The 15372-nt window shown below is 35.7% G+C and overlaps 1 protein-coding gene across 3 annotated transcripts in view; it reads right to left on the bottom strand.

Moving 5' to 3' along the window:
• Positions 1–15372, bottom strand: part of CATSPERE (catsper channel auxiliary subunit epsilon) — a 212718-nt gene that overhangs the window by 91235 nt on the left and 106111 nt on the right. For 2 of the 3 annotated variants that reach the window (XM_072647630.1, XM_072647631.1), the window contains one exon: positions 7835–8324. The exons of the other annotated variant lie outside the window; for it this stretch is intronic. In XM_072647630.1, the coding sequence (XP_072503731.1) occupies positions 7835–8324 (490 nt within the window). The remainder of the gene's footprint in view (positions 1–7834; positions 8325–15372) is intronic. 3 annotated transcript variants of the gene reach the window in all.

The raw sequence follows: 15372 nt of genomic DNA, 5'->3' as shown, positions 1-15372 counted from the left end.
TTTAAGCTTCCCCCAAATGCCTCCCAACCTTCCACCTCTGACAATGGTAAAATGTAGAAAATGATTAAGAAGATACAATCACTAACCTTGTGACAGATTTTTCCCATCAAACCCCTTAGCTGAGATCTCAGGGGAAAAGAATAAGAACTTATATAGTACATACTAGGTGCCACAAATATTATCTCTTCTGATTCTCACAACAATCCTATAAGGTAAGTATAGCTATTATAACCATTTTACAGTTGAGAAAACTGAGGCAAACAGGCATTAAGTGATTTGCTTAGGATCACACAGCTAATAAGAGACTGAGGCTGGATTTGAACTCGGATCTCCAACTCCAGATCCAGTGCTCTACCTACTGCATCAGCTAGTTGCCTGAAGAGTAACAACACAATATGGTGTCTGAGACTCTATCAAGGAACAGCCATACCACAGAGAAATATAGAATCACAGAATTTGGAGTAGGAAGGGACTTAAGCCGCATTCTACTTCAATTCATGCCTGAAGAGAAATCCCCATTACAGTTTACCCAACCAACTGTTGTCCAACCTCTATCCAAAGACTTCCAATGAAGCGTAATCCACTACTTCCTAAAGCAATCCATTCTACTTTTGGGCAGTTCTAATGGTTAGCAAGTTTTTCCTGATATCAAGGCTAAGTTTGTGTTTTATCCAATTTCCATCCTTGACTCCTGGTTTGCTCCCTGGGGCCAAACAGATGATTAGAAAATTGGTTAGGACAAATCAAGGCTATTACTTCTCTTTCATACATTCATACTATCCTTGCCCATTGTAAGCACATTTCCTTTTTTGATGTTTGACAGTCATCTTGTTAATGATACATTCTAGAATTTCCTAAGAAATCAAAGTAAAGTTCACAGGTTTATAATGAACATACTTTGTTTTCTTTGTCTCCCTCCTTAAAAAAATAAAATTAAGATATTTGTCCTTCTTTATCCCTGTGATACATCCCGTGCTTTACAAATCTTTCATGTATTACTGACAAGATCTCAGAAATTACATTTGCAATTCTGGCAGTAACTGAGAAAGTAGGCAACTTGAATCGATCAAAGGCTAACTCCCTTACCAAAGGGAAGCTCCCTCACAAAACCTTACTTACTTGGGGTATCAACTCCTTGTTAATCATTTAGTTCAGTCATTTTGATTGCAAGGGCTATTCTTTATGGTTGTGGTGAGGAACAAATGGAATAGCATTTGCAAAGCTTAGCATAGTGTTTGGCACAAAGTAAGCATGTAATAAATACTTATTTCCCATCTTCATTTCTTTGGCCAAGAATACAGAAATATTTTTCTTGGTGGTTAGTTATTACTATCTCATCCACTCCAAGAAAATTATAAAAGTCCTTTCTATACCCATCTTCTTTTCCCTTGAGTGATAAAATTATCATTAAGACAAGTTATTCATTGCTTTGAAGGACACTTGAGGAAAGATGCACTCGATGGGAATTTTTTAAGTTCTGTGAAAAGAAAAGAAAGAAAGGCAAAAATACAGTCCTACTCTCAAGAAGCTTATATTCTATTGGGCAAGACAATATGTAAACAATTAAGTATCTATAAGATATGTAATATGCATTGTAGATGGAAGGCACTCACGAGTTGGAAGACATTAGCATTTGGGGTGGGGGTGATGGGGGAACCAGAAAAAGCCTCCTGTAGTAGGCAGGGTTTGATCTCGGGTTTGAAGGAAGATAGAGAAACTAAGAGGCAGAGGTGAGGCAGTAGTCTAGGTATGGAGGACAATTAGTGAAAAAGACATGGAGAGAGGAACTGAAAATGTTCATCTCAATGTTGCTGGAATATATAGTATATAAGAAAGAATAACATATAAAAGGACAGGAAAGGTAGGTAAAGGTCAAGTTATTAAGGGCTTTAACTGTCAAACAGAAGAGTCTATACTTGATCTTAGGGGTACTAGAGAGTCATTAGAATTGGATGAACAGAGACAGAGATGACCTGACCAGACCCGTGTTTTAGAAAAATCACCCTCAAAGTTGGATAGAAGATGGATTGGAGCAAGGAGAGATTAGTGATAAGGCTACTGTACTAGCCATTCCCCAATTAATAAATTGTCAGATGATATGAATAGACAATTTTCAATGGAAGATCTCTAAACTGTCAATAACCATATGAAAACTACTTCAATTCATTGATAATTAGAGAAATCAAATTAAAGCAACTCTGAGGTCCTATGTCATACCCATCAGGTTGACAAAGCTGACAAAAACATGACAAATATTCGAGGGGCTGTGAGAAAAATTGGCATGTTGACACATTATCGGGTCCAGACATTTCTGCAAAGCAATTTGGAACTATCTCCCCAAGTGACTGTATCAATACCACTACTTGATGTAAATATCCATAGAGATAAAATAAGGAGAAAATGATACATTTGTACAAAAATATTTACAGCACTTTTTTTTTGCGGTGGCAAAGAATTGAAAATGAAGTGGGTGACCATTAATTAGGGAACAACTAAACAAATGATGATATATGACTGTAATGGAACACTGTTGTGCTGTCCGAGATGAAGAAGATAGGACTAGAGAAACCTAGGATCACTTATATAAAATGAAGCATAATAAAGTGGACAGAACCAGAACAACTATTTATACAACAACAGTATTGTGAAGACAGACAGCTTTGAAAGACTTAAGAACCCTGAGCAATGCAATGACTCAGTTATTCCAGAAACCAGATCATGAAGCATGTTAACCACCTCTTGGCAGAGAAGTGGTAGATTCAGAATACACGATAAGATGGAAAAGTAGCTACTGCTTTGTCAGCCCCATAGTTCAGATGCCTTTTTGCTTTTTCTTTGGAATATAATACAGGAAGGTGACTTTATGTTCCTTGTATTCCAGGAATCCCAGAGAAAGACCTGGCTATTTGGGGGAGAGTTGATGGATATAGAAAGGACTTTGATAAAGGTTTTGTATTCCTATTCTCAGTGCTAAATTGGATTCTAACAAAATTGTTTATAACTTTAATAAAACCAAATCAGTTGCCTAGAAACTGAGAACAATGTTAATATTTATGCTAAATGTTATTTACCATATCATTATCTACTGGATTGTCCTACTACATGGTTTGGGCTAATTAATTTTCCTTCAAAAGTATTGAAATTCTTTTGCTGTTCTTTAGTGATTTCTATCTTTGCAACACCATTTGGGGTATTTGCAGAGATATTGGAGTGGTTTGTAATTTCTTTCTCCAGCTCATTTTATGGATGAAGAAACTGAGACAAAGCATTAAGTGACTTGCCCAGGGTCAGAGAGCTAATAAGTGTCTGAGAATGGATCTGAACTCAGGAAGTTGTCTTCTCTATCCACTGTGTTCCAAGCACTGTGCCTCCTAGCTTCCCTACTGAAACCCTACTCAAGATTTGATTGATTAAGGGAACTAAAGACTCAGGCTATTAACATAGCTTCCCGAGTTAAAACAAAAAAGCCACAAAGAGCTCAAATTCATCCTTAGGACTAGAGACCTAGTGTCTCAGCAAAGCCACACTCAACTGAACCAACACGATACTCCTTCCGTGCTTTGGCTTACAGTTGCTTGAGGAAATCCATCTTCTCCCCGCCCCTTCAATTGATCTTGCCAAAATCTAGCCTTTGTTTACCCCTTTAACTCTTTGTGTCTCTCCATCCCTTCCTATTCTCAAACCACAAAGAGGTTTTCTCTTTGTAAAACATTTTCTTGGTAAAAAAGCTTTTTATTTATAAAATGAGCTTATTTTTGAGAACCAATAAAAAGAAGCTCAGTGATTTGGTTTGGGAATGAAGTCTTGAAAACTTTGAACAATGTATGAACTCTTTGGAAGATTTTGTGTAGATGGAAGTTTTCTAGAATGACTAAGGAATTAGTTTGGGGTTGATGACTTAAAGTTAAATTTAAGTTTTAGTAATGTGTGAAGAGCAATTTAATGAAAGCCTGGCATTTGTTGGCAAGGTTAAACATAAGAGACTCAAAGATTTTATTTGGGTCTGTTTACTTGGGATGGAGGGGAAATGTTGCAAAAATATTAATATCTATTTTTGAGTCCCCAAACAGAAACTTCTCCAGTTATCAACAAATCTGGATAGAATGGTTTGAGTAGAATATGTGTCCTTTGCATTCTCAAACTATGCATTCCAACACAACCATGGGAAACCACCCTCTTCTAAACCTTACCATACTTTGATAATGCAACCTGAAGCTGAGGGTATCTCTGACAGACCTCATAAGGTGGGGAAGGAGAAGTTTTACAATATGAGTCTGATAGGCTCAATCAGAACAGACATGCCACAAATTAAAGAATGAAAATAGATTATGATACAGGAGTACACATCTCCTGGAGGATTCAGTAACATATCTCATCCTTATAACTTAATATTGATCCCCAAAACATTGGCTATAATGTTGCAGTTTGGAAACTCTGAACTCTCTAGAGTAGTTTACTTGTAGAGGTATTAGGTCTGCACAAAAAGTAATATGAGTTCAATGGCAGTCATCCTCAATGAACTAATTACAAGGATGACAATGTCATTAGCTACCACACAGATAATCTAGAATGATTTATGGAACAGGCTGCATTTTGTTTTATGAGTTATCTAACAACTCCCCAACTTCAAGAGCGTTCTAGTAATCTTGTTGGCATTCACTGACTATAACTAGATAGTTAAGGATCTCAAGAGTCTCTATTTGTAAATGATTTAAAAAAGAGACTTGTTTTGCTTTTCTTGTTTTAGTGTATTTTCATTCAGTTAGTGGTTCTATCAATTTGTAGGAAGATATGTAAGAGTGGATATTTTGTGAAAGAAAATATACTATAAAATATAATCTGGGGGCAGTGGGCCACTGTAATGGCTTATGGTATTTCTTTCAGTTGGCTTGAAGAGCCAGGCATAGCAAAGCAACATCTGTAATCACAGCAACCGGGGAAACAGACTGGCTCTCTTGAGCTTGGAAGATTTGAACTGCAGAAGGCTAAATGGATGGTTGCATTTCTTTTCCCAATTTTTCCTTTACTACTCTTATTTGATTTTTAAAACGACTTTTGTTCTCTTTTAAAAAAGATCTTTCTTTAGCTCTTCTTTTGGGCTTGTGTCCAATTTGCATTTTTTTTTCTTTTTGGAGGCTTTGCTTGTAGATGTTTTCAAGTCATTGTCTACTGAGTTTGCTCTGTCACCACAGTAACTTTTTATAGTCAGATTCTTTTTGTTGTTGTTTGCCCATTTTCCCTACCTATTTCTTGACTTTGGACTTTATGAGAGAGTTGGTCTCTGCTTACCTGTCCTAGTTGGGGGGAATGTGGCAGAATATCTAGCCTGAGCTTCTGTCTTTTATGTTCCACCGCTTTCACAATTCAATCTAGGGGTTTGTAAGTTTTGATGCTTCCAATGTGATGTGATCCAGGTTGAGGTCTGGTCACTGACCTCCTAGTCTGTGCTCTTTTTCTTACACAGTAGGAACCCAGCTCCCTTGTGACTGCAACCTCTCTGCCCTAGAACTGCAATCAGGAACTGGGTAATGGGCAACAAACCACCGTAGAGTTATGACCCAAAACTGGGCCATGAACAACAGAGTTGCCAAATGGCATCTGAGTCTGAGTTAAGTGCAAAAATAGGGGTTGCCTGGGATCTCTTTCAGCCTGGGTGTTCGGTTCCCTTATTGTGCCTGAGTGCCATGGCTGCTGCCACTGCCCCAGGCCAGCATTGCCATCACTGCTGGTGTCACTTTTGCCCTGATGTTCTCATCCAATCCTCACCTCCATGTCCGGAGGCCCCTCTTTTTGTTTTCTTAAGTTGCCCTGGGCTAGAAAAATGACTCATTGTGACTTTTTGTTGGTTTTCTGCACAGAATTTGGTTTGACATGCTTTTTAAGTTGTTATTGTTGTTGGTATGTTATGTGTGTGTGGCAGTATTGGGAGAGTTTGGAAAAAATGCTAGTTTTACTCTGCCATCTGAGCTCTACACTCAAGTGTCTAAATTTATAATATGGGGTAATGCCATTCAGGCTGTTGCTCAAGACCTCCATCATGTTTCATCACTTCATTAGTAGAGCTCAATCAGTTTGTGGTAGAATGCTCTAATGAAATCTCATCTTTTTCCTTTGACAATCAGCTCACCTCAGGTGCATGAAGTTGTGACATGGCTCTCCCAAAGACCAGTAGAGACCCTTAAGTCAATCAATGCCCTCTCATTTGACCTTGACATTGGCAGGAAAATACCTCAATTATGACTCAGTATATGCAGTTTACTGCTCATCCAGTAGAAATTCTTCTGTCTCTATGGGGATTTTTTCCTAGTTGGGAATTCCTACCATAAACTAGAAATTCTCATAAACTTATTTCCAGGTACATAAAAGATGCTTCCCTTACTGCTCTACTTTTCCTTGTATAACCATATATATACAAATATTGAGAGAGAGAGAGAGAGAGAGAGAGAGAGAGAGAGAGAGAGAGAGAGTCAGAGACATATCTATATCTATATATCTATAGATATATAGTCAGAGACACCTCTGACTGTCAGAGAGGCACCTCTCTGGGTTCTTAAACCCAGTCATAGTCCTTTTTCTGGCTAGGAGATCATTTGTCTGCATTTTTATCTTAATTAGGCTTGCGACGTTATCATGAAGCTGTTCAGTCATTTTCAGTTGTGTCAGTAATGATTAATTTTTTTTACTCATCCAAATTCATGGACCTCCTTCTGAAATCTATGTGTGGATCCCTGCTCAAGAACTCCTCTCTGATCTAGAAAATTGCTCTTTCTGTGGAAATTGAGGGGATGTCCATCAATTGCAGAATGGCTGAACAAATTGTGGCATATGAATGGAGTGAGATACTATTGCACTATAAGAAATGATGAGCAGGAGGACCAAAGCAAAACCTGGAGAGACTTATATGATGCTAAGTGAAATGAGGAGAGCCAGGACAACACTATATATAGTAACAGCCACTATTGTGTAGTGACTGACTTTGATAGACTTAACTCTTCTTAGCAATTCAAGGATCTAAGATAACTTCAAAAGACTCATGATGGAAAATGCTATCCACATCCAGAGAAAGAACTTTGGAGTCTGAATGCAGATTAAAGTATACTATTTGCTCTCTTTTTCTATTTTATCTTTTTGTTTCTTCTTTATCATGGTTCCTCCCATTAATTTTAATTCTTCTTTACATCATGACTAATGTGAAAATATGTTTAATATGAATGTATAAGTAGAGCCTATATCAGACTGCATGCCATCTTGGGGAAGGGGGAGGACAAGAAGGGGGAGAAAATTTAAAACTCAAAATCTTATGGAAGTGAATATTGAAATCTCAAAATCAATCAATCAATTGTTAAAAAAAGAAAATTGCTCTTTCTGGTTCTAACATGCAGTGACTCTGTGAGGATTTGATGCTGTACATAGGTTAAATGGTTTTATTAGGATTCAATAGCAGTGATGAACTGGTGGGTTAAAGAGGAAGGAGAGGGGCACATGAAGAGGATAGAAAGCTGCCCCTGAAGCCAGTAAGACCTGGTATTAAGCAAGTCCCATCTCTGACACATATTGGCTCTGTGACTGTCCTCAAATTGCTTAACTTTTCTGTGCTCTAGGCAACTGTAAGACTCATAGTAAGTTTCAGAGGAGGTGCTGACCTGCGTTGGTAGACAGATCTTCCTTACCATGTGTTCCCTATGGCAGGGAAATCACAAGTCCAGTTCCCCATCTTTATAACTAAACTGACTTTTATCATATTTTTAAACACTTTGTTTTCCATGTTGTTCATATTCAGGGAGTGTAATCACCAACAACCAAAAACCCTTCAAGGACAAAAACTTGGACTAACCTTTGGTGTATATTCCGGCCAACAATAGGTTCTTGTTTTTATTCCAGTTACATTTGGAGGAATACCATACTCCTCATCAAGTTTTATGAAATCGTTCTCTGTCCTCAGGTAAATAGAACCTGCTATTAAAACTACTATTCCTTCTTCTATTATGCAAACTTGTAGTATATTTTGCCTTTCTTCATCAGTCAGGATGTTCGGGGGTATTCTGATCTTATGTGAAGTATTGAAAGCATCCTTTGTAAAAAGAGTCTCCCAATGGGAAACTGTTGCAATAGTTGAAGGAAAACATGGGGGCCAGTCAAAAAGTATAGTATTTTCCTGTGCTGCTGTCATTTTTACATACTCAGAACTCTGACTGAAAGTTAGGGAAATATGAGAGAACAAAAAGATATAGTCTGAAATAAAACAGTCTTGTAAAGCTACTGAATTCCCTTTGATAACCATGAAAAGATTAGTTTTTATGAGTGGTATTTGCGATTCCCAGATCCTAAAAGCAGAAAAATAAAGCTGTAGTTACTAGCAAGAATAAAAAGATTCCTTTCCACCTTGTCCTGACCTCCCCATCTTATAATTTGATTATCCCTTATAGACAGATTAGCCTTACTAGAAACCAATTATTTGAAGTCACTTCTGTATTCAGAAATCATCAGTGGTTCATCATTGCCCACAGGAAGATCCTCAATGAAATTTTCACCTATCCCTCTCCAACTCTGTGCTATGAACTCAAGCCCCATTTCCTCCATCAATATTTTCTTGATTACTCTAGTCAACACTTTTTTTCTGAAGTTTTATGGCATTTATTTCTGTATTTAATCATATATTACTGTAGAGCTTGGCTCAAAGCGAGCTTGACTTGCTGGTACATATATATATATATATATATATATATATATATATATATATATATATATATATAGACAATTACATGTGGCATATACCCATCTATCATCTATCTACATATCTATTTATCTATACAATCTATCTATACATCAATTTATCTTTATATAATAAAGGCAAGAATTTGAAAAAAAAGAATTGAATTGTGAGGTAATTCATTTAATGCCTATTGTTCCTTTGCATTTCTCCACCCCATCCACCCAAATTCCCATTCACTTGTATCAGAGACCAAAAATTAATTTCAAGACTGGGAAAATGAGTGGGGTACAGCTTAAATAGACCTTGGTGGTTTGATGAAAGAGAAATCCCTAAAATGTCTCTCAAGCAGTGTAGTATGGCCAACAAGGACCAACAAGAAATATTTTTAACCCTAAATCATACAAAGTCTTGGGATAGAGACACTGTCCTTGGTGACCAAAAAGTGTAGATTTAAGAATAGGCAAAGTCTTTGGATGTTACTTTACTACTGTTAACTGTACTCCACTACTGTTAAATGTACTTCGTTGATTGTTAAATGTATTTCAAAAGAGTGTAGGGACTTTTATTCTGGAGAAGAAAAATCTATCATGTCTGTGGCTCTGAGGGTAGACATAGTCTCTTATCAGGAGCAAAGTAGCTAAAGTTTTTCCTTAGTCTGATGACCAAGTATGTGGGGATTTCAGTTTCCTAAAGCCTCTAAACCCTAAGATAAAAGAGATGGATGGCAGAAACTGTTCTCTTAAAAAAATCTCTATTCTGAATTCAAACAACAATGAAAAGGCATTTTCATACACACAGAACACAAAAAGAAGATACTCTATGTAACTGTGATTCTCCATTTCATAGCCTTTTGCTTATAAAAAGTATATAATAAATTATACATTCAGATAACTATTTCAGAAAAGCCTAAGCCAGCATACTCAACTTAATACCCTACTCTGTGGTTGTCTCCTGCAAAGCCTTGTTCACCATCTAGCAAAAGTAAACAATTTTTCTTCCCTACCCCCACCCCTAGTTCTGGGTAGTTCTGGGTCAATCACATCAACTCTACTATTCTTTCATGATGAGATACATCAGTCTATACCCTTATGGTCTCATTCACCATTCCTTTAACTTTCTGGACCAATATCTCATCCCTGGTCACCATTCTCCTTTGTGTATTGTCTCTCCCATTAAAACGTAAGCTGAGGGCATGGGCTGTCTTATATTTGTATCCATAGCACTTAGAACAGTGATGGCGTAAGTACGTGCTTAATAAAATTTCTTTCTCATTCATTTGCTAGGGGTGGTGCAGAGGATGCCCAGGTTCCATTATGAATTGAAGGACTTCAACAATACAGGTGAAGGCTAGGAGCTTTATAGCAAAATGATTGCTTTCCAACCTGTGATATCACAGGCTTCAAGATACTGGCAGGTATATGGGAGATGACCAATCCATTGTCAGTGATATAGTAAGGAAATGGACAGGTGCTAGGTAAGAAGAAGGATCAAGTCTAGAGTAGAAGCAGCCATTAGACTGAGCCCTAGTTTTATTCCCTACTACTATAATATTTATAGCTATATCTGCATCTATACATAGACGTAGATATACACATATATGCATGTTTATATATATATGTATATATGCATGTTTGTGTTTCTGTATTTGAAATTAAGTTTTTCTAATCGTTTTCACCAACCTTAGATCATTCCAAACTTTAGTTTGCCTGTGTTTATGGGGGCTATGTTGTGCTATACGAAATGATGAACAGATTGATTTTAAAAAACATGGAAAGACTTGCATAAAATAATGAAGAGTGAAATGAGAACAATCAAGAGAATGTTGTGTATGGTAATATTGTGCATGGAATAACTGTGAGTGACTAAGTTCTTCTGAGTATTATAAATATTCAAATCAATTACAACAGATCCATGAAATAGGATGCTTTCCAACTTCAGAGAAAGGACAAATAGAAGTATGCATAGTATAGTTTTACACACACATACACACACACACACACACACATCAAATGGTGGCCTTCTCCAGTGTGGGATGGGGAGGAATGGAGGGCTATAGGAAGGGAGACAGTTTGGAATTGAAAGCATAACCAAAAAAGTAACTGATAATAAATTAAAAACAAAGAATTATTGGACTACCTGAAATCCAAGATAAAAAAAAGAGCCTACACACTGTTTTCCAAGAAATTATCAAGAATATTTGTCCTAATATTTTAGAGCCAGAGGGTAAAGTAGAAATTGAAAGAATCTACTGATCACCTGCCAAAATGAAAACTCCCAGAATATTATAGTCAAATTCCAGAGCTAAGGTCAAGGAGATAAAGCAGTGAGCACCCTGGCATATATAGGAGGGCCTGCTGCACAGGTTCTTAGATTTGCTTTTCTAAAATAAAAGCAACTTTTGTGAGGACAACAATATTTTTAATTGCATTTACCAACAGAGAAAATACAAGCAGAGAAATGAAGACCAACAGATAGGGCTTCCAACTGTCTGACCATAAGCAATACATACATCACAAATCAACAGGCAGATCCAACTATCTGACCATTACATGCATACATAGTTACCAGAGAGAGAAGAAAATTTTGCTATCAGCCAGAAAGAAACAATTCAAGTATCATGTAGTCACAGTCAAGATAACACGGGATTTAGCAGCTTCTACATTAAAGGAACGGAGGGCTCAGGGCAAAGGAACTAAGGGTTACAACCAAAAATCACCAGCCCAGCAAAACTAAGTATAATCCTTCAGGTATAAAAATAAATATTTAATAAAGTGGAGAACTTTCAATCATATGTGGTTAAAAGGCCAGAACTGAACAGAAAAACTGATTTTTCAAATAACAAGACTCAAAAGAAGAATAAAAAGGTAAATAAGAGAAAAATAAGGGATTCAGTAAGGTTAAAGAGTTTACATTTTTACACTGGAAGACTAACTCCTAAGAAGTTAATCATTATCAGAGAAGTTAGAAGGTGTATATACACAGAGGGCATGAGTATGAGGTGACTGTGATGGGATATCTAAAAAACAAAATTCAGGGCTGGAAAAGATGGATGCACTGAGAGAAAAGGAAAAGGAAAGGCAGAACAGGGTATATTATCTCACATAAAAGAGGCCTAAAAGAGCTTTTACATTATGGGGGGAGAAGATGGGAGTGGGAGGGCAACTCTTGAAACTTACATCAGAATTGGCTGAAAGAGAAAATAACATAAACACTTAGTGGGGTATAAAATTCTGTCTTATTCTACAGAGAGTAAGGAGTGCAGGATGGGAGGAGGAAAATAAAAGGGAGAGTGGATTAAGAGCAGTAGTAGTCAGAAGTAAGACACTTTCGATGAGGGAGGGAGGGAGGGAGGGAGGGAGAGAGAGAGAGAGAGAGAGAGAGAGAGAGAGAGAGAGAGAGAGAGAGAGAGAGAGACAGAGAGACAGAGAGAGACAGAGAGAGACAGAGAGAAGCAGGGGCAAAACAGGATGGTGGGAAATACAGAATTAGGAATCGTAACTGTGAATGTGAATCTATAAAACAGAAATGGATAGCAGAGTGGATTAAAAACAAGAATCTTACAATATAATTCTATAAAAAACACTTGAAACAGAGATAAACACAACGTAAAAATTAGAACTTAGAGTAAAATCTATTATGTTTCCGCTTAAGTAAAAAAAAAAAAAGAGTAGCAGTAATGATCTAGACAAAGTGAAAGGAAAAATAGATCTAATTAAAATGGGTAAAGAAGGAAACTACATGTTGCTCAAAGGAACCACAGACAATCAGTAACAAGCATATATGCACCAAATAGTGTAGCATCCAAAGTTTTAAAGAAAAAGTAAAATGAGTCACAGGAGGAATAGACAGTAAAACTATATGAGTGGAGGATTTCACCTTTCCCCTCTCAGAACTAGACAAATCTAACCAAAAAATAAACAAGAAAATAATTAAGGAGATAAATAGAATTTTAGAAAAGTTAGATATAATAGACTTCTGGAGAAAAATAATTGCATGTAGAAAGGAATATACCTTTTACTCAGTGACACATGGTACCTACCCCCAAACTGACTATGTATTAGGGCACAAAAACCTCACGACCAAATTCAGGAAAGCAGAAATATTAAATGCATCCCTTTCCAGATATAGTACAATAAAAATTACATTCAACAAGGGGCCATGGAAAGATAGATTAAAAATAAATTGGAAACTAAATAATCTAATCCTAAAGAATGAGTGGATTAAAGAGCCAGTCATAGAAACAATCAATAATTTCATTAAAGAGATAATAATGAGACCATATGCCAAAATTTATGGGATGCAGCCAAAGCAGTACTTGGGAGAAAATTTATATGTCTAAATGCTTACAAGAGTAAAATAAAGAAAGAAGAGATAAGTGAATTAGGCATGCAGTTAATAAAAACTAAAAAAAGAACAAACTAAAAATTCCCAATTAAGCACCAAATTAAAAATCCTGGAAATCAAAGGAAAGATTAAGAAAACTGAAAGAAAACAATTGAATTAATAAATAAAACTAGGAACTGGTTTTATAAAAAGCAATAGATAAAGCATTGATTGATTTGATTAAGAAAAGAAGAAAATCAAATCACCAGTATCAAAAATGAAAAGGGTGAATTCACTACCAATGAAGATAAATTAAAGAAATTATTAAAAGTTATTTCCTCCATATTATATGCCAATAAATCCAACAATCTAAGTGAAATTGATGAATATTTACAAAAATATAAACTCATATTAAGAGAAGAGGAAATAGAATACTTAAATAACCCCATCTTAGAAAAATAAATTAAATAAGCCATCAATGAACTCACCAGATAGATTCATAAGTGAATTATATAAAACATTTAAAAAACCAATTCCAATACTATTTAAAGTATTTGGGAAAATAGGCAAAGAAAGAGTCTCTCTAAATTCCTTTTACAATACAAATGTGATGCTAATACCTAAATCAGAAGAGCAAAGATGGAGAAAGAAAACCATAGACCAATTTTCCTAATGATTATTGATGCAAATATTTTAAATAAAATACTGGCAAGGAGATTGCAGCACTGTATCACAAAGATTCTGACAACATGGAATTTATAGGAGGAATGCAAGGCTGGTTCAATATTAGGAAAACTATCAGCATAACTGACCATATCCATAACAAAACCAATAAAAAATCACACTATTACCTCAGGCTGTAGACAAAATAAACACTTGTTCCAATCAAAAACACCAGAAAGCATAGAAATAAATGGAACTCTTTAAAATGCCTAAGTAGTGTCTACATAAAACCACTATCAAGCTTTATCTACCATGGGGATATGCTAAAAGCCTTCCCAATAAGATCAGAGTTGAAACAAGGATGCCCATTATCACCACTATCATTGGAATTATTCTAGAGATGTTAGCTATAGCAGTAAGATAAGAAAAAGAAATTAAAAGAATTAGAATAAGCAATGATGAAACAAAACTTCTACCCTTTGTAGATGATATAATGGTATACTTGGAGAATCCTAGTGAATCAACTGAGAAACTAGTTGAAATAATTAAAAACTTTAGCAAAGTTGTGGAATAGAAAATAAACTGACACAAATCAGCAGCATTTCTATATTTTTACCAAAAAAGTTCAGCAGCAAGAGATAAACTCTATTTAAGTTACAATTCCATTGTAGATGATATAAAATATTTTGGAGTCTACCTGCCGAGGCAATCCAGAAATTATATGGATACAATTACAAAACCCTTTTCGCACAAATAAAATTAGATATGAACAACTGGAAAAATACCAATTGCTCATGGGAAGGCTGAGAAAGTATAATAAAAATGACAATTCTATCTAAATAAATTTACTTAGTGCAGTATCAATTAAACTACCAAAAAGTATTTTATAGAGCCAGAAAAATAATAACAATTCATCTGGAATAACAAAAGTTCACAATGATAAGAGACTCAGTTTAAAAAAATGTGAATTCCTAGCAGTTGCACATCTCAAACTGTATTACAAATCAGTTATCATTAAAACAATAGGATACAGGCTAGGAGATAGAGTAACAGATCAGTGGAATAGATTAGGTACACAATACAAGGTACTAAATGACCATAGCAATCTAAGGTTTGATAAATGCAGAGCTTTTGGGATAAGAACTCACTAATTGACAAAGAGATGCTGGGAAAACTAAAAACATTTTGGCAGAAATATAGACCAACATCTCACACCATATATCAAGATAAAGTCAAAATAGTACATTATTTTGACATAAAGGGTGATACCAAAGGCAAAGTAGGAGAGCATGGGATAATTTACCTGTTAGATCTGTGGATAAGAGAAGAATTAATTACCAAATGAGACAGAGAGCATTATAGAATATAAAATGGATAATTTTGATTACATTAAATTAAAACTTTTGCACAAACAAAACCAATACAGCTAAGATTAGAAGGAAAATAGAAAACTGGGAAAAAATTTTTTACAGCAAGTCTTTCTGAGAAAGGCCTCATTTTCAAATGTATAGTGAACCAGTCAAATTTATAAAATTCCTCAATTGATAAATGGTCAAAAGACATGAACAGGTAGTTTTCAGATGAAGAAATCGAAGCTATCCATATTCATATGAAAAATCCTCTAAATGACTATTGATTAGAGAAATATAAATTAAAATAATGCTGAAGTACTT

The sequence above is a fragment of the Notamacropus eugenii genome, chromosome 2 (assembly GCF_028372415.1).
Source record: "Notamacropus eugenii isolate mMacEug1 chromosome 2, mMacEug1.pri_v2, whole genome shotgun sequence".
Classification (NCBI taxonomy): Eukaryota; Metazoa; Chordata; class Mammalia; order Diprotodontia; family Macropodidae; genus Notamacropus; species Notamacropus eugenii.
The sequence above is the reverse complement of the archived record's forward strand: the minus strand, read 5'-3'. Positions and strand labels throughout refer to the sequence as shown.